Source organism: Neoarius graeffei, chromosome 8 (genome assembly GCF_027579695.1).
Source record: "Neoarius graeffei isolate fNeoGra1 chromosome 8, fNeoGra1.pri, whole genome shotgun sequence".
In the NCBI taxonomy this organism is placed as follows: domain Eukaryota; kingdom Metazoa; phylum Chordata; class Actinopteri; order Siluriformes; family Ariidae; genus Neoarius; species Neoarius graeffei.
This window is the reverse complement of record NC_083576.1, coordinates 37956927-37975701: the sequence shown is the minus strand read 5'-3', so window position 1 is coordinate 37975701 and position 18775 is coordinate 37956927. Positions and strand designations below refer to the sequence as shown.

General features: G+C 44.5%; 1 protein-coding gene across 1 annotated transcript in view; it reads right to left on the bottom strand.

The window, feature by feature from the left end:
* The window catches only part of diaph2 (diaphanous-related formin 2), a 902507-nt gene that overhangs the window by 440179 nt on the left and 443553 nt on the right, over positions 1–18775 (bottom strand). Inside the window, exon 21 of the mRNA XM_060927624.1 lies at positions 15819–15913. Coding sequence (XP_060783607.1) covers positions 15819–15913 — 95 coding nt within the window. The remainder of the gene's footprint in view (positions 1–15818; positions 15914–18775) is intronic.

Genomic DNA, 18775 nt, shown 5'->3' with positions numbered 1-18775 from the left:
AAGAAAAGCACCTCAGAATGTACAACATAGTGAAATTTGAGGTGGATGTGCTACAATAGCAAAAGACCACACTGGGTATTACTCCTATCAGCTGAAACCAAGAATCTGAAATTACAGTGGGCACAGGCTCACCAAAACAGAAAAGAAGTAGGAAAAAGACCAGGGGTCTCATTGATCAAAGTGCACACAATACAAGTACTAAATTTGTGTGAAAAACCCATCCATATGCACAAGAAAATGGGTCTTTATCACACATGCATGCAAACAGCTGTAAGCAATAGCGACTGATAAATCCCACACATTCTAAATTGATATACTTGTGCACAGTCACACTCATTAAAGAAATACCCAACTTCCCATTAAAAAGCATAGTAGCTTGCTCATGGTGCTGTGTTTCAGACAACATAGAACATGCCAAATGGTCTTTTATAAATAGTTGTCAGATATATATATATATATATATATATATATATATATATATATATATATATTAGTGCTGTCAAAACTGTCGCGTTATTAACGCGTTAACTTGACTCAATTTTAACGGCGGTAATTTTTTTATCGCGAGATTAACACTCTGTGACATGATGTAGGTTTTTCATAAGCTTTTGAAACTGCCAGGAACTTGGAACAGAGACTTTGCTTAGAAAACCAGCAGCTAGACTGTAATGCCACGCCCCCCCCGCCAAAGAACCAGCACGGGCAGGGCGCGCTAGTAGAGATGGGATTTATGGCTCTTTGATGGGATCCGCATCTTTGTGATCCGTTCTTTGAAAAGAGCCGTTCAAAAGACTGGCTCATTTGGCTCTTTTTAAATATTTATTCAGTTTTAAGAAGACAGCGTCTAAAGAAGCCAGATCCCTCTGAACTGTAAACTCAATGCTATCCCAGAAATCCTTCCTGTAATATGCAAATTTGGCCGCCTCTGATTGGACAGCGCGACGTATCAACAGGCAGAAAGTGTAAAAGTACAAAATGTGTTAAGTGAGCTGAAACAGTAAAGATCAGATTCAATGCAATATTTATCAACGAACAACTTAAACTTAATATAATAGTGTACTTTATATTATAATCAAGCATGTCAAGCCTACAGTCACTGTGTAACCTATCTCTCTGATTAGTCTATCTCTCTGTAGACTAACTCAAACAGTAAATCATTTCACTCATGGTTCTCTTGCTAGCCCCGCGCCGGTGCTCGGCTTAGGTTTTACTTTGCAGTGGCTGTGTCAAGACGTGTTATGCTTTGCAATAAAAAAAAAAAACATTGGTACATAGCAAGCCCATTAATTTTTTTATGCTGATAAGAGAATTACAATGTTCTTTTTATGTGAAAAAAATGTGCGATTAAATTGCGATTAATCGCGAGTTAACTATGACTGTCGCGACATTAATCGCGATTAAATATTTTAATCGCTTGACAGCACTAATATATATATATATATATATATATATATATATATATATATATACACACACACACACACACACACACACACACACACATCCCACTTGCCCCTTCTTCGGGTGGTATTTTTTCCCTCAAGCTCGGGTCCTCTATCAGAGGCCTGGGAGTTTGAGGGTCCTGCACAGTGTCTTAGCTGTTCCTAGAACTTTGCTTTTCTGGACAGACATCTGGATGTTATTCCTGGGATCTGTTGGAGCCACTCAGTTTGGGGGTCACTGCACTGAGGGCTCCTATCACCACAGGGACCACTGTTGTGTTCATCTTCCACATATTTTCTAGCTCTTCTTTCAGCCCTAGATACTTCTTGAGCTTCTCAAGTTATATTTTCCTGATGTTATTGTCACTTGGTATTGCCACATCTATCACCACAGCCTTGTTCTCCCATTTGTCCATCACTACTATGTCTGGTTGGATAGCCATTACCAGTTTGTCCATCTGTATCTGGAAGTCCCACAGGACCTTAGCTTGGGCATTCTCAACCACCTTTGGAGGTGTGTCCCACTTTGACCTTGGAACTTCCAGTCCATACTCGACACAGATGTTTCTGTACACTATGCCAGCGACTTGGTTATGGCGTTCCATGTACGCTTTTCCTGATGGCATCATACACCCTGCTGTTATGTGCTGGATTGTCTCAGGGGCATCTCTGCACAGTCTGCCTCGTGTGGTAGACCCCGGCCTCTATTGATCTTGTACTTTGGGCCTGTGCAGCTATGATTAGTGCCTCTGTGCTGTCTTTCAGTCCAGCTTTATCCAGCTACTGGAAGGATTTTTCAAATGTCAGCCACTTCTTCTATCTGCCAGTGGTACATTCCACGCAGTGGTTTGTCTTTCCATGATAGTTCCCCTTGCACTTCCTTCTCTGGTTTCTGCTGCCTGAGGTATTCATGAAGCACTTGATTCAGGGCCATCTCCCTGATGTACTCATGGATCTTTGTTGTTTCATCTTGGATAGTGGCTCTGATGCTCACTCATCCTTGTTGTTGTTCTTCTTAGCGTACGGCTTCAGGGTGCTGGACTTGGGGTGGAACCCTCTATGCATTGTCAGGAATTTTCTTGTCCTAATGTCGGTGGCCTCTGTCTCCTCCTTCAGCCAGATTATTATGCTAGCAGGTGTTGACCAGCAGGGCATAGGTGTTGATGGTCCAGACCTTGTTCTTCCCGTTCAGCTGACATCTCAGGATTTGCCTTACCCTCTGTAGGTATTTGGCTGTTGCTGCTTTCCTAGCGGCCTCTTCATGGTTGCCATTTACCTGTGGGATTCCAAGGTACTTGTAGCTGTCTTCCATGTCTCCTATTATGCCATCTGGTAGCACCACCCCCTCAGTTTTGACTGCGTTTCCTCCCCTTGTTACAACCTGGGCACACATATCTTGTCCGAATGACGTCAGTGGTGTAGATCCTGGTGGTGTGAATCAGTGAGTCGATGTCTTGCTCAGACCTGGCATACAGCTTGATGTCATCCATGTAGAGGAGGTGGCTGATGGTTGCTCCATTTCATAGTCGGCATCCATAGCCGCTCTTGGTGATGATCTGGCTGAGGGGGTTCAGTCCTATGAAAAACAGCAGCGGGGACAGGGCATCTCCTTGGTACATGCCGCACTTGATGTGACCGGTTATTGGCTTGAAGTTGGCCTCTAGGGTTGTTTTCCACAGCCTCATTGAGTTCTTGATGAAGGATCTGAGAGTACTGTTGATATAGAGTTTCAAGCATTCCAGGATATATGTGTGGGGCATCGAGTCATAGGCCTTCTTGTAGTCAATCCAGGCAGTGCACAGATTGGTATGTCTGGTTCTGCAGTCTCAAGCTACTGCACTGTCTAGCAGTAGCTGATGTTTTGCTCCTCTGGTGTGCCTACCAATTCGTTTCTGGGCCTTGGTCATGTATTGAGTCATATGCCTACTCATCTTATCCACTATGATGCCTGACAGGAGCTTCAATGCTGTGCAGAGGCAGGTTATCAGGTGGTAGTTAGATGGGACTGCTCCCTTCTGTGGGTCCTTCAGGATCAGAACTGTCCAACCCTCAGTCAGCCATTCCAGGTGAGTCCCATCTATGAGCAGCTGGTTCATCTGTGCTGCCAAGTGCTCATGTAGTGATGTTACCTTCTTTAGCCAGTAGGCATGAACCATGTCCAGGCCTGGTGCTGTCCAGATCTTCATTTTCGAGACTTTTACTTGGATGTCTGCCATGGTGATGGTTACTGGGTCTCGTTCAGGGAGATTGCTGTGTTTGGCTCTCAGGTCTATTAGTCACTGAGCACGGTCATTATGTGATTTTTCCTTCTCCTATTTCCCTTTCCAGTATTGTTCAGTCTCCAGCCTTGGTGGATCTGGAACCATGTTGTTATTACCCTGCAACTTGGAGTACACCTTTGATGGTTGAGTGGAGAACATCTGATTTATTCTCCTGGCTTCAGCTTTGCTTGTGTACTTCCTTAGATGGGTAGCCAGGGCTGTGAGTCTTTGTTTGGCAGTATTTAGGGCCTCAGGTATGGACAGCTTGCGATATTTTTGAGGTAGTCCTTTCCTTGTCATACCTTTCTGGAGTACCATTCTAATACACTGCAAAAAAAAAAAAAAAACCCTGCATGGACAGATAATTTTACTTGACAAGACATCTTAGAATAAGTTGGTTACAATCTAGAACTAGTTTTAATAATCTCAGAGTTGGTGTCTTGTATTCTTCTAATAGGAAACACTAGATCATTTCAACTATATTCAAGATATTCTAACTTATGATATCATTTTTGCAGTGTAGAAGAACACAAAACACCAACTCTGAGATTATGAAAACTAGTTCTAGATTGTAACCAACTTATTCAAAGATGTCTTGTCATTTAAAATTATGTCCATGCAGCAAGATAATTTCTGTTGACTCACGGCAAGAGGGGCCTGGGTTCGAGCCCAGCAGCCGATGAGGGCCTTTCTGTGTGGCGTTTGCATGTTCTCCCCATGTCTGCATGGGTTTCCTCTGGGGTGTTCCGGTTTCCCCCACAGTCCAAAGATATGCAAGTTAGGTTAATTGGTAACTAGTAGGTGCAAGTGTGAATGGTTGTTTGTCTCTGTGTGCCAGCCCTGTGATGATCTGGCAACTTGTCCAGGGTGTACCCAGCCTCTCACCCATAGTCAGCTGGAATAGGCTCCAGCTTGCCCGCGACCCTGTACAGGATAAGTAGCTGCAGATAATGGATTTATTTATTTATATACTGTGTGTGTGTGTGTGTGTGTGTGTGTGTGTGTGTGTGTGTATATATATATATATTTTTTCTCTTTTCATCCCTGTCTTCCTGTCCTTTTACTCCCCCTTGTGTGTATGTAAGGACAGGTTGATGGTCAATTCCGCTGGTACTTGTGACTAGTGATAATAAAGGGTTCATTCATTTACACACACACACACACACACACACACAGTGGTGCTTGAAAGTTTGTGAACCCTTTAGAATTTTCTATATTTCTGCATAAATAAATATGACCTAAAACATCATCAGGTTTTCACACAAGTCCTAAAAGTAGATAAAGAGAACCCAGTTATCAAATGAGACAAAAATATTATACTTGGTCATTTATTTATTGAGGAAAATGATCCAATATTACATATCTGTGAGTAGCAAAAGTATGTGAACCTTTGCTTTCAGTATCTGGTGTGACCCCCTTGTGCAGCAATAACTGCAACTAAACATTTGCGGTAACTGTTGATCAGTCCTGCACACCAGCTTGAAGGAATTTTAGCTCATTCCTCCATACAGAACAGCTTCAACTCTGGGGTGTTGGTGGGTTTCCTCACATGAACTGCTCGCTTCCAGTCCTTCCACAACATTTCGATTGGATTAAGATCAGGACTTTGACTTGGCCATTTCAAAACATTTAACTTTATTATTCTTTAACCATTCTTTGGTAAAACGACTTGTGTGCTTCGGGTCATTGTCCTGCTGCATGACCCACCTTCTCTTGAGATTCAGTTCATGGACAAATGTCCTGACATTTTCCTTTAGAATTCACTGGTATAATTCAGAATTCATTGTTCCATCAATGATGGCAAGCCGTCCTGACCCAGATGCAGCAAAACAGGCCCAAACCATGATGCTACCACCACCATGTTTCACAGATGGGAAAAGGATCTTATGCTGGAATGCAGTGTTTTCCTTTCTCCAAACATAACGCTTCTCATTTAAACCAAAAAGTTCTATTTTGGTCTTATCCATTCACAAAACATTTTTCCAATAGCCTTCTGGCTTGTCCACGTGATCTTTAGCAAACTGCAGACGAGCAGCAATGTTCTTTTTGGAGAGCAGTGGCTTTCTCCTTGCAACCCTGCCATGCACACCATTGTTGTTCAGTGTTCTCCTGATGGTAGACTCATGAACATTAACATTAGCCAATGTGACAGAGGCCTTTGGTTGCTTATAAGTTACCCTGGAGTCCTTTGTGATCTCGCCAACTATTACACACCTTGCTCTTGGAGTGATCTTTGTTGGTCGACCACTCCTGGGGAGGGTAACAATGGTTTTGAATTTCCTCCATTTGTACACAATCTGTCTGACTGTGGATTGGTGAAGTCCAAACTCTTTAGAGATGGTTTTGTAACCTTTTCCAGCCTGATGAGTATCAACAACATTTTTTCTGCGGTCCTCAGAAATCTCCTTTGTTCATGCCATGATACACTTCCACAAACATGTGTTGTGAAGATCAGACTTTGATAGATCCCTGTTCTTTAAATAAAACAGGGTGCCCACTCACACCTGATTGTCATCCCATTGATTGAAAACACCCGACTCTAATTTCACCTTCAAATTAACTGCTAATCCTAGATGTTCACATACTTTTGCCACTCACAGATATGTAATATTGGATCATTTTCCTCAATAAATCAGTGACCAAGTATAATATTTTTGTCTCATTTATTTAACTGGGTTCTCTTTATCTACTTTTAGGACTTGTGTGAAAATCTGATGATGTTTTAGGTCAAATTTATGCAGAAATATAGAAAATTCTAAAGGGTTCACAAACTTTCAAGCACCACTGTATACACACACAGTATATTATATATATATATATATATATATATACACACACACACACACACACACACACATACACACACACACCAATCAGCCACAACATTATGATCACTGACAGGTAAAGTGAATAACATTGATTATCTCATTACAATGGCAACTGTCAATGGGTGGAATATATTAGGCAGTAGTTCTTGAAGTTGATGTGTTGGAAGCAGGAAAAATGGGCAAATGTAAGGATCTGAGTGACTTTGACAAGGGCCAAATTGTGGTGGCTGGATGACTGGGTCTGAGCATCTCCAAAATGGCATCTCTAAAATCATGTGGGGTGTGTTACTGGTATGCAATGGTTAGTGCCTACCAAAAGTGGTCCAAGGAAGGACAACCAGTGCACCGGCGACAGGGTCACAGGTGGCCAAGGCTCAATGATTGGCATGGGGCATGAAGGCTAGCCCATATGGTCCAATCTCACAGAAGAGCTACGGTAGTATGGTATGGTAGTAGCTCTTATGCTGAAACCCACATAGGACAAGGATAAGGGTTTAATATAGTTTGAAGTTTTCAGAGAAAATCTCTGTGAAATGTTCAGTCCCACGAAGAAATATATCTGAGAAAGGTTATAAAGGAGTTGGCACTGTAGTACAAACTAAAGTCAACAGTAATGTCAAGTGCAAATTTCAAATAACTGAATCTTACAATTTTTAAAACGAATTAAAACAAACATATTTTAGTAACATTACTTTTTATTTAATCAAAAACAAACAAATAGATCTAGAGGTATCATAATTTAAAGTATGGAATTAGGAAGCTTCTTTGGAAATGTGACCTGGTAGATCTATATACGTGTATGTATCACAAAATGGGATCGTGTTTTTGTGTATTTACAGAGGTTTGTGCAACCATGGCATTTAGTTCAGTAGCATGTTGAAGGTTGTAGATTACAAATTCAATGACACAAATGACCTAATTTGTATATTAAGTAACCTAATTAACATAAAATCACTGCCATTTTGAATTCTATAGCTTTGGCAAAATGCAACACTGTTTTATTTTTCTTTCTCTTAAAACTATGGAATTTTGTACAATAGCACATTGAAGGTTATGGATTTCAAATTTATTGAAAGAAATTACCCCTTGTAGGGGAGAAAACTTGGGCTCTGGCTCAGTACTGGTCTTGGGCTCGAGCTGTGGAGATGACTCAAACTCTGGATTGGACATGGGCTCTGTGCAGGAAGCACGCTCAGACTCTGGACTTGACTTGGACCCTGGACTTGGCTCGGATCCAGAACTTACAGTGGACTCAAGCTCTGGGCTGGATTCAAACTCTGGAGATGACTTGACCTTTGGGCTGGACTCTGGCTCCAGCTCAGATGATGACTCAGGCTTGAGTTCTGAAACTGGCTTGGGCTCAGGGCTGGAAGTGTGCTCGAGCTCTGGACTTGACTTGGGCTTTGGACTGGACTTGAGCTCTGCCAATGACTTGGGCTCAAGGCAGGAAGCGAGCTTCGACTCTGGCTCCAGGCTGTACTCAGGCTCAGTAGAGGACTCGAGCTCTGGAGATGACTTGGACCCTGGACTTGACTTGGGCTCAAGCTCTGTCAGTGCATTGCTTCAGTCCTGGTTAGGACCTGGCAGTAGGATGACGATATCTTCATGGCTATATGGTGGCAGAACAACAACGCCTTCATAGCCGGGCAGCGGAGGGATGACGCTGCTTTCGTTCTCTAATACAGTTTCTGGAAGAGGATAAGGTTCTGGCACTGGCCTTGACTCTGGCATAGATGCTGGAGCTGGCGCAGGCTCCGAATCTGGCATTGGCTTTGATACTCTAGCTGACACGGGCACTGGCACGGGTTCTGGAGTAGACACTGGCGCATGCTCTGACGCTGGTTCTGGCACTGGAGCTGACTCTGACCCTGGCGCTGGCATGGGTTCTGTTGTAGACATTGGTGCTGACTCTGGTGCTGGCACTGGTTCTGGAGCAGATACTGGCACTGACTCGGACTCTGGCACTGGTTCTGGAGCAGACACTGATGCTGACTGACTCCAGCACTGGTTCTGGAGCTGGTGCTGGCTCTGATGCTGGCGTTGGCTCTGGCACTGGAACAGACGCTGGCTCTGTCTCAGGTTCAGGCATGGGTTCTGATGCAGGCTCCAGCTCAGACATTGATTCAGGTGCTGGCTCTGGCTAAAAAAACAGCTCTGGAAAGACAGCCTCTAGGAGGAGCTCTGGAACAACAGCCGCCTCTGCATCGACCACTGAAGGGAGCTCTGGAAAACGGCCTCCTCTACTGCCGCTGTGTCGGCCACTGGAGGGAGCTCTCGAGCGACGGCCTCCTCCATTGCGTCAGCCATCGGTGTGACACCCCCCCCAAAAAAAATTATTCATGGGATTCCTCCTTTTCCAAAGATTCAAATATGAACTGGAGTATGGCTAAGAATGTCCATGAGCTCCGAAGGCATGAGTGCTTGACCCTTATAAGATACTCCACCCATCTGTGAGCTCATCCAGCTGTCCATGTGAGCTGAAGGCTCACCTAGATCGGTTCAGGAGGCTTGGGTTCTACAAAGTCCTCGTAAAACATTACACTGCAAGCTGAACCCCCTAGGGTGATATATTCCATAGTACATAGCCAGGAGGATCATTCCGAAACGCTGCCGGATATACGAGGTGAGGGGTTGAGTTACAGAAACATGGTAGATGCGAGGTATGGCAAACTGTATTATTTCCGCTGCATCCATTGTTGGCAAAGTATTCTGTCAGACATGGTAGCTGGATGTATGTGCAGAAGTGATGTTTACTTACAGTGAAAACCACACAAAGGCAAACAGTCCAAATCGGAAGGCAAACTCATGAACGTAATACAAGCAAAGGGTCGGGCAAGGTGCAAACAAGATATCAAAGGCAGAGAGAAAACAAGAACAAGAAACAGGAACAACAATCATGAAACCAGGAAATCAGAAACAAGGGTAGAAAGGCTCAGTAATGTGTACTGATGTAGCGTAATACTTCACACTGATCGTGCATCAGATCAGTCCTTAAATAGGTGCACATATAGTTCCTGAATTAAGTTCAGGTGCGCGTTGTTAACGACATGCATGCTGGAGTCTGCTTGATGCGCACGCAGCCCGGGGCGCGCCTTCAGGTGCACGCACCACAGCGTGCAGGACTGACATTGGGGATAAAATTAGCTCATATGTTTTCAGTCTTCATTTTTCTGTAAAGCTGCTTTTTGGCAATGTCTGTTGTTAAAAGCGCTATACAAATAAACTAACTTGTCTATTTCAGGTAATAATGGTCGGAGTCTTACAAGGCCGACCAGTCACTGTTTACATTAATGACATTTTGTTGGTGATCTCAGGGTCAGAACAAGGACATGCATATCTCTTCAATGAGGTTCTACACTGAAAAACAACCACAGGTATAAAACCCTTTCTTAAAAAGATAGAACTACTAAAGAACAAAGTTGATTTCTTTGGATTTGCATTTACCGGTCATGACAGAATTTAAAGCAGTACAATGAGAACAAAAATGGAGAAACTAATAACCAAAAGTCCCAAAACAGTAAGAGATTTACAAGTTGTACTAGGAACACTGAATTATAACAGACCTTTCATACCTAACTTCTCAAAACAGGCTAAGGTGTTATATGAAACACTTAGAAAAGTTTAAAGGGGCTGACTGCAAAGTCATCTGAAATATATATTTTTTTTATTGTGCATGGCATTTTCTGATGTCTTGCAAGAACAATATCACATGGATGTGTTCATTTTGATGTGTTGAGCATCACTTTTCTCCATTTTGGGACCATTTTCCAACCTCTTGACGTAAAAAGCCAAATGCAAGCTTTAACTAATTAGCGTAACTGTCGAACTGCATCACACCAAAATGGCGACGCGTGGAAAAGATTGTGACTGCATCAATCTCTGAGAGTTTTGAGTCACAGGTATGTAATTTGTGGTTGACATTCTCAAATAGATTGATGAGACAAAAGACAGCTATCTATTTTCTCTGTTACTGCTTTTGTGTTCTCATTTCTTTCTCTGTAAGATCAAAATATTAAGTGTATAACTCCATACTCGCTACCATTGAGTCAAGCCCATACATTCTAAGGCTAAGATAGCTAAGCACTAGCTAGAATGATTCAGCTATCTGTCCAGAAAAATGTCATGTCATCTAACTTTGCTCGATCATGCAGTTGCACTCACTCAGCAGGCTTTCCTTTTCCGCAGGCGTTTAGCTGGCAGGAGAGAGGCGTCTGCCATGTTTACCCATGCCGACTTGTTTTGGTTAAAAGTAGGCCAAACATGCCCCATGGTGGTCACGTGATGTTGTTGCTCACTTGGTTCAGCAATCTTCAGAATTGTAAAATGCAGGATGCATTTTATTTCAGCAAAATATTTACACATAGGATATATGGTGTGTGCAGCAGTGAAACATATCAAAATTCAACTTTGCAGTCAGCACCTTTAAGTGGGATTAAAAAACACAATGAAATATTGAAAAGCTTGTGTCATCCATGTTTGGACTCAGGTTGCTTTGAGAGAAGAAAGAAACAAAGATCTCTGCATAAATTGAGAAATAGATGCAGAAGGATCCAAAGTTATAGCTTATAAAGATGGAGGAACAATATGAGTCCATATACTAGTGCATATCAAACAATTAGGATATCATGAAAAAGTTCAATATTTTCCATTAGTTATTTAAGAATGGGAAAATGTATATTCTAGACTCATTACATGTAAACGAAAATATTTTAAGCATTTTTTTATTTTAATTTTGATAATTATGGCCTCCAGTGCAAAAAAATAAAAACATTTTATATAATATATGGAGTACCCCAGCGTGAAGTGAGCCATCCTACAGTGGGTCAGCTGAGGCCCAGAAGAGCAGTGCCAGCACTTCCGCTCGCTGGCATATAGCGAAGTGGGCCAGCCATTTGCATAACAGCTCCGGGACGCCTGCCAACAGTGGCTGCTGGCCGGCTAGTGCGACGTTGAGACCATCATTGAGCGAGTGACACTGGTGCAGTTCGCCGCCCAGCTGCTGAGCGAGATGCCAGCATGGAGCCGGTCTAGCTGGCCAAGAACCACCTGACAGCGTTTCCAGGAGCAGGCTCTGTTACAACTTTTCTGTTCTCTCTCATTTTTGCTTTCTCCTTCTCCTCTTCCTGCTCCTCTTCTCGCCCCTCCGCCACCCCAGCCCCACAGAAACAGCAGTTAGTCCTAGCCTCACCCACCCACTGATCCTGGGGAACAGAGTGGCTGGGGTTTAAAACATTAATGAAATAGTTAAGAGTGGGTGGATGTTGCAGTAGTACGTCACAGGGGAATCCCACTGCAACATTAGCTGGGGAGGTGGACCCAGGGCCGTCCATGTCAGCTCCACATCATGATGACACGGAGAAGGAGAAGAGCTCTCCTCTCTCTCTGGAGAATCCCTTAGGGGATTTCCCATTGGAGCAGGTATATGACGAGTCTCTTGAGACATGCTTTTGACCAAGTGAAAGTAATTGATGGTCAAATTCTCCAACCTAGCATTGCGCGCTCCTTCCCGTATTTTTGTATTATTAAGGATAGGATATATTGAGTGATGCAGGACACTCAGAGTAAAGAAAAGATGACACAGTTGTTGGTCCTGAAGAGCCGTAGGGGAACTTTTATTCCATGTGGCTCATCGTAATCCTATGGCTGGACATTTGAGGCAGGATAAAACACAATCCTATCATGGCCCATTTCTATCGGGCAGGCATTCATGCCGATGTCCACAGGTGGTGTCCAGCATGTTGGGAATGTCAGCTGGTGAATCCAGCGACCACCCCAAAAGCACCACTGTGCCCATTGCCACTGACGGAGATCCCCTTTGAAAGAATTGGCATGGATTTCATTGGGCTATTAGACCAATCCGCATGTGGATATTGCTTTGTATTAGTCATAGTGGATTATGCAATGCGAGACACAGAAGCAGTGCCTCTCCGCAGTATTTCAGCATGCAGTGTTGCAGAGACACTCTTCCATGTTATCTCCCAAGTCTGGATTAAGAAATCCTGACTGATCAAGGCACTACTTTTATTTCGTGCACACTGTGCGAATTGTATGAATTTTGAGGGATTAAATCAATTAATTACTAGTGTTTGTCTTCTGCAAACGGATGGGCTGGTCGAATGATTTAACTGAAAACTTACAAATATGATTTGTAAGTTCATTCACAGGGACACTAAAAACTGGGACAGGTGGCTAAACCCTCTGTTGCTTGCAATGTGCAAGGTCCCACAAGCCTCCACTGGACTTTCCCCATTTTAACTGCTGTATGGGCACAAGCCCCATGGTGTCTTAGACAGCATTAGAGAAAATTGGGAGGAGGGGTCTTCTCAAAGTAAAAATTTAATTCAATACGTTCTTGACCTGAAAGCAAAACTCCATGCACTGAGTCACATAACTCAGGAGAATTTTCTACAGGCCCAAGAATGTCAAGCTCACCTTTACAACAGAGGGGCATGGCTAAGGGAAGTTGCACCGAGAGACAACGTCCTCATTTTATTGCCCACTTCAAGCTCAAAATTGCTTGCCAAATGGCAAGGGCCCCTTTGAGATCACACAGCGAATTGGGGAGGTCAGCTATGAGGTCAAACATCCAGATAGAGAAGACACGTCAAATTTACCACCTCAATCTCCTGAAATCATGGAGAGAGAAGGTTCCTGTGGCTCTGGCAATGGTAGTTCCAGTGAGGGCGGAGCTGGGACTGGAGGCAAGTCTAAAAAGTGTGGCCCAATTCACCCGGTCCCCTGTGGAGACCACCTCTCACCATTCCAGAGAGCACAGGTTATTAGGTTGCAGCAGGAATTCTGTGATGTGTTCTCACCTCTCCCTGGTCGCACTGACCTCGTACAGCACCACATTGAGACTCCCCCAGGGGTGGTGGTGCACAGCTGCCTGTATCAGCTTCCCGAGCCCAAGAAAAACATGGTTTGGGATGAACTCCAGGCTATGCTGAGGATGGGGGTAATTGAGAAGACTGATGGGTCAGTCCGGTTCTGTGTGGACCACCGAAAAATCAATGCGGTGTCTAAATTTGACACATACCCGATGCCTCGCATTGATGAGCTGCTCAATCGGTTAGGCACAGCTCGCTTTTAGTCACCACTGAATTTCACAAAGAGACATTGGCAGATCCCCTTGACTTCATTATCCCACGAAAAAAAACCCCAGCCTTTTCCACTCCATTTGGCTTACACAAATTTCTCACCCTTCCTTTCAGGTTGTTTGGGGCTCCAGTAATGTTTCAGTATCTCATGGACCGAATTCTCCGTCCCCACAATGTGTACGCAGTGGTCTACTTAGATGACAATCATTTATAGTAACGGTTGAGCAGCATTTATAGCATGTCCTGTTCCAGTGGGTCCAATGCATGAAGGATGCCAACATGTGGATCACTTGTTGGTATCTGGCCCTTCAGCCCTTTAAATTTGAGGTGGTCCACCGGATTACCTCTCCCGCAGGGGGGGTCAGATGCACCTGAGCTAGGTGGTGGGGGTATGTGATAGCAGGGGCATGGTCAAGAGTCAGCTGTGAACAGCGAGGAGGCAGGTTGAACCAGTAGGTAACATATGATGAGGTGCACCTGTGTCTAATTACTGGCTGTCTATTAACCTGTGTCTCTGTGTGTCTTTCAGACAGCCAGGAACAAGAGAGAAAGCTGTGACACCCTGGTGTGTGTGTGTGTGTGTGTGTGTGTGTGTGTGTGTGTGTGTGTGTGTGTACAAAGGCATAAAATCACTGAAAAGTGTGAAAATAAAAAGAACACTGCTCTTCTGAAGCCTGCTTCCAGTTCCTCTGTTTCTCATGAGTTAAAGAGTTGTTACACCATGCCATTTCCGTTGCTGCCGCCCTCCCTGCTTTCGCTGTTCCACGCAGGCACATGGAAGGGCAGGGAGCTGCTCACCCTAGTCTGGCTAACGCGACTTCAAAGCTCTGCGAGCATTTGGTCTGGCAAAGATATTAAGCCCAACCGTTTCCCAAAGGCGTGGTTGACCCGTCTCCCTGAAATGCCTCAGTTTGCTACTGGTCGAAGCCAGAAAAGGCTGTGACGAAGCTTAAACCAATCACATCACTCTTTCCTCTGACGTATGTGACGCGACGGAAACTGCTTGAGTAACAGGAAGAACATAAATACCTCCAGGGCTGCTCTTTGCTCCGTTTTCAATGAGAACTTCCCGTTGAATGCTTTCAATACAGCATCTACCGCTGTGTCAAAGGCTTGCCGCTGCTCCATGTTCGTAATGTTTCTAGTGAATGAAGCGCTTCCGGCATAGATTCTGTAAACAATCTATGGCTTCCGGTCGCAGTTCTACTACGTCACTGCCTTGAACACGCCTCTACCCAGGGCCGTTGGAGATGCTCAAAGTTGATTGGCTCCCGATTTTTCGGGAGCTTGGAAGAGCTGTAGATAGCTTGCCTTGCCAGACTAAGCTCGCAACAGGCCCTCGTGTTGCATCACGCTTAGGATGGGCGGGCCCAGGCTAGCTCACCCTGCCTCAAGGCTTTACACATAGGCATGTGGAAGGGCAGGGATGTCCCATATTCTGACCTTAATCAATGTCATCTCTGTTGTCATTGATGCATGCTCCGTTCTGTATCCGATGGGGGGATTGTTTTCTGCAGCTCTCCTGGCTTTAGACTTTCCATGTAGGCACATGGTAGGGCAGGGAGGTGTGCTCTCCATGTCCCAAGGCTTTCCATATATGCATATTGAAGGGCAGGGAGTTACCAGAAAAGAGCCACCTACTAAATACAACTTGCAAATATTGCAATGTAAATAATATTCTTTGACAAAAGTGGTTCTCACAGAAATACAGACGAGCTGAAGGCCACTATCAAAGCAACCTGGGCTTCAGTAATACCTCAGCAGTGCCACAGGCTGGTCGCTTCCATGCCATGCTGCACTGAAGCAGTAATTCATAGTAAAGGAGCCCCAACCAAGTATTGAGTGTATAAATGGACATACTTTTCACAAGTTGGACATTTCTGTACTGTAAATCCTTTTTTGATTGATTTGAGGAAATATTCTAATCATTTGAGATACTGGATTTCTGATTTTCATGAGCTATAAGCAATAATCATAAAAAGTAAAGCAAAAAAAGGCTTGAAATATTTTACTTTACACGTAATGAATATAAAATATATGAAAGTTTACCTTTTTCAATTAAATTACAATGAACTTTTTCACAATATTCTAATTTTCTGAGAATTTTTATTTACATGTAACAAACATTTACATGTAAATAAAATAAACATATACAGACATGCGCACACACACAAGCACATGCACACATACCTGGATTAATGCCTCATTCAGCTTCTCCTCATCAACTTCCAGGACAGCATCCCGGATCTCATCATAAGGCATTCGGAATGATCCAAGGAAAATGGCTATTGAAAGAAGAAAAAAAAAGTAATTTTAGTGCTCCTTCATTTAGCCTGCTAGTTCTATTTCATTTCTACTGACTGCCAGAGGCAGTGCTTTAAGCACCTGGATGTCCATCACGTGTGCGTGCAGGTCAAGTGTTTGTATCAACAAAATCACCTGTGACCTGGGTGACGTATGCCCCCTGACCCAGCACTAAAGGCACATTCACCCAGGAAGTGACCTCTTGCCATCTTCTTGCAATGATGAGTAGGTTTCAGGAGTGTACAGGCATCACTGGTAGTCTTGTAACTCGAGATGAGTTGGAGCTGCAAGCTTTTGCCCTCCAAAGACTATAATTAGCATTTTATTTACAGTTAAGCGTGTTCCGTAGGCTTTTGAGCAAGCCACGGATGGTGTTATACCATGCCCAATACGGAGCCAGCTGTTGATGTCGCTTGATGAGGCACTTAGGCCTGATGCACGCTGTCCCCAGCCACAATGCCATTTGACAGACGATCTGATTGTAAGGAGCTACAACACAGCAGCTCATATTGGATGCATCAGGAATGTCATACCTTATAATTGCCCTGTCCCAGACATTGCAGACCTCTGAGATCAATCCTTCTGCCCAGAGCCTGGGTGATGCCTCCTTGCAGGCACTCGCCTGTATGACCAGAGAGTTGGGTAGGCTAATGTCTTCACTAACCCTTGCTCAGAACCAGGGATGACTGGCCCAGTCTCTGCTTCTGGAGCCCTGCAGGAAAGCTCTCTTCCTGTCATTCTGGGACAGCTGTGTGGACCAGCTGCGCAGCAGGCTCTGGAGCGTCGCCTACAGGTTACAGAGGCCAGACAGCAGTTTGCCAGTCTGTGCCGTGACCACCTTTAGGGGCCATACTTTCCCCACAGAGAGGTTGTGGGCATGGATGCCTCCCTAGCAGGGTGGGGAGCAGTGTGGCAATGCAGAATGGTCAGAGGCCAGTGGAGTCCTTGGCAGTAGGAACAACACATAAATGTGTCAGAACTACAGGCTGTTCTGCTTGCCCTCAAACATTTCCTCCCAGGGACTTCCGGTTGAGGCCATGTTCGAATAAGATGTGAGCTACAGTGCTCCTGCAGCCCAAGTTTGTAAAACCTGACTGAAACAAAATAATTGGGTTGCTAACTAATGCAAGACACAAAATAACTTTTCATGCAATTGTTTTTCACCACTATTTCTGAAAACTGTGAACTACGACCATGCCAAACAGACCTTGTAAAAATACTGAGGTAGGCCCAGCAGCCACCATGGACTGCCCTGAAGGACAGCCCTCAGGTGGAGAGGCCTCAGACCCAGGAAACATGACAAGACCAGAGGCTATGCTGCCCTCCATACTGAACTACGCTCACTCAAGACTGAAATTGTCGGCATAATTGACACAAGACTCGACCAACTTTCAACCATCATCGGGGTGAACTGGCGGCTTACAATTGTGAAACTAACGTTGCCATCTCCGCTGTTAAAATCACCATGAACAAGCATGCTAACAAGCTAATACGGTGCACATTGCTGGCCCCTCTTCTCTTCACCCTGTACACCGTGGACTTCTGCTACAATTCGGAGCTGTGTCACATTCAGAAGTTTGCCGATGACACAGCCGTCGTTGGGTGTATCAGTGACGACAGAGAGGAGGAGTATAGGAGCCTGGTGAGGGACTTTGCTGTGTGGTGCAACAGGAACCATCTGCAGCTCAACACCTCGAAGACCAAGGAGCTGGTCATTGACTTTGGGAGGTCCAGACCAAGGTCACGGCCAGTTCTGATCGAGGGAGTCGAGGTGGAGGCTGTGGATTCCTACAAGTACCTCGGGCTATGGCTGGACAGCGGTCCTTTAACATCTGCAGGAAACTCCTGTGGATGTTCTATCAGTCTGTGGTCGCCAGTGTCCTGTTTTACACTGTGGTGTGCTGGGGGGGCAGCACATCCAAAAAGGACACATCCAGGCTGGACAAACTGATCAGGCGGGCCGGCTCTGTGGTCGGCATGAAGCTGGACTCTCTGGTGACGGTGGCAGAGAAGAGGTCTATGGACAAACTATTGAACATCATGGACGATGCCAGTCACCTTCTGCACACCGTCATCAGCAACCAGAGGAGCCTGTTCAGTGACAGAATGCTCCTTCCCAAGTGCAGGACGAACAGACTCAAAAACTCCTTTGTCCCTCATGCCATCAGACTGTACAACTCCTCTCTGGGGGGGGGGGGGGGGGGAGGTAACAGGAGGACAGAGGACGGGAAGGAGCAGTAGCCTAGCCTAACAATAAGCAATACCGGACAATGTGCAATATAATGTGCAATATAAAGTGCAATATCTTTCCAGCTGTGTCCCCGTCCCCCCTTCCCCATATCTTATTCTTTTATATTTATATATGTAAATACTTAATTTATCTAGAAGTTTTCTCTATTTCTTTTCTCTGTTTATCTGTAATGATGCTGCTGGAATCTTAATTTCCCTGAGGGAACCCTCCCAAAGGGATCAATAAAGTTTTATCTAATCTAATCTAATCTAATCTAATCTAATCTAATCTAATCTAATCTAACAGAGCTGGAGTGTGCAGCATCTAGTGCAGCTGATACTATTACAAAGCTGGAGCATGAAGTCGGGCGCTTAAATAAAATGATGAACCAACTCTCCGACAAGTGCACTGATCTTGAGGGGCGCAACAGGAGACAAAACCTGCAGATTTTGCATGTAAAGGAGGGAGCGGAGATGAGTAAGAAGCCTTGAGACTTTGCTGCACAACTTTCAAAGGATGCTCTGTCCCTGGAGGAGCATCCATTTGTTGACAGATGTCACAGATTGCTCCAGATCTGTCCAGGGAACAACAAACCACCTCGCCCCCTCATTCT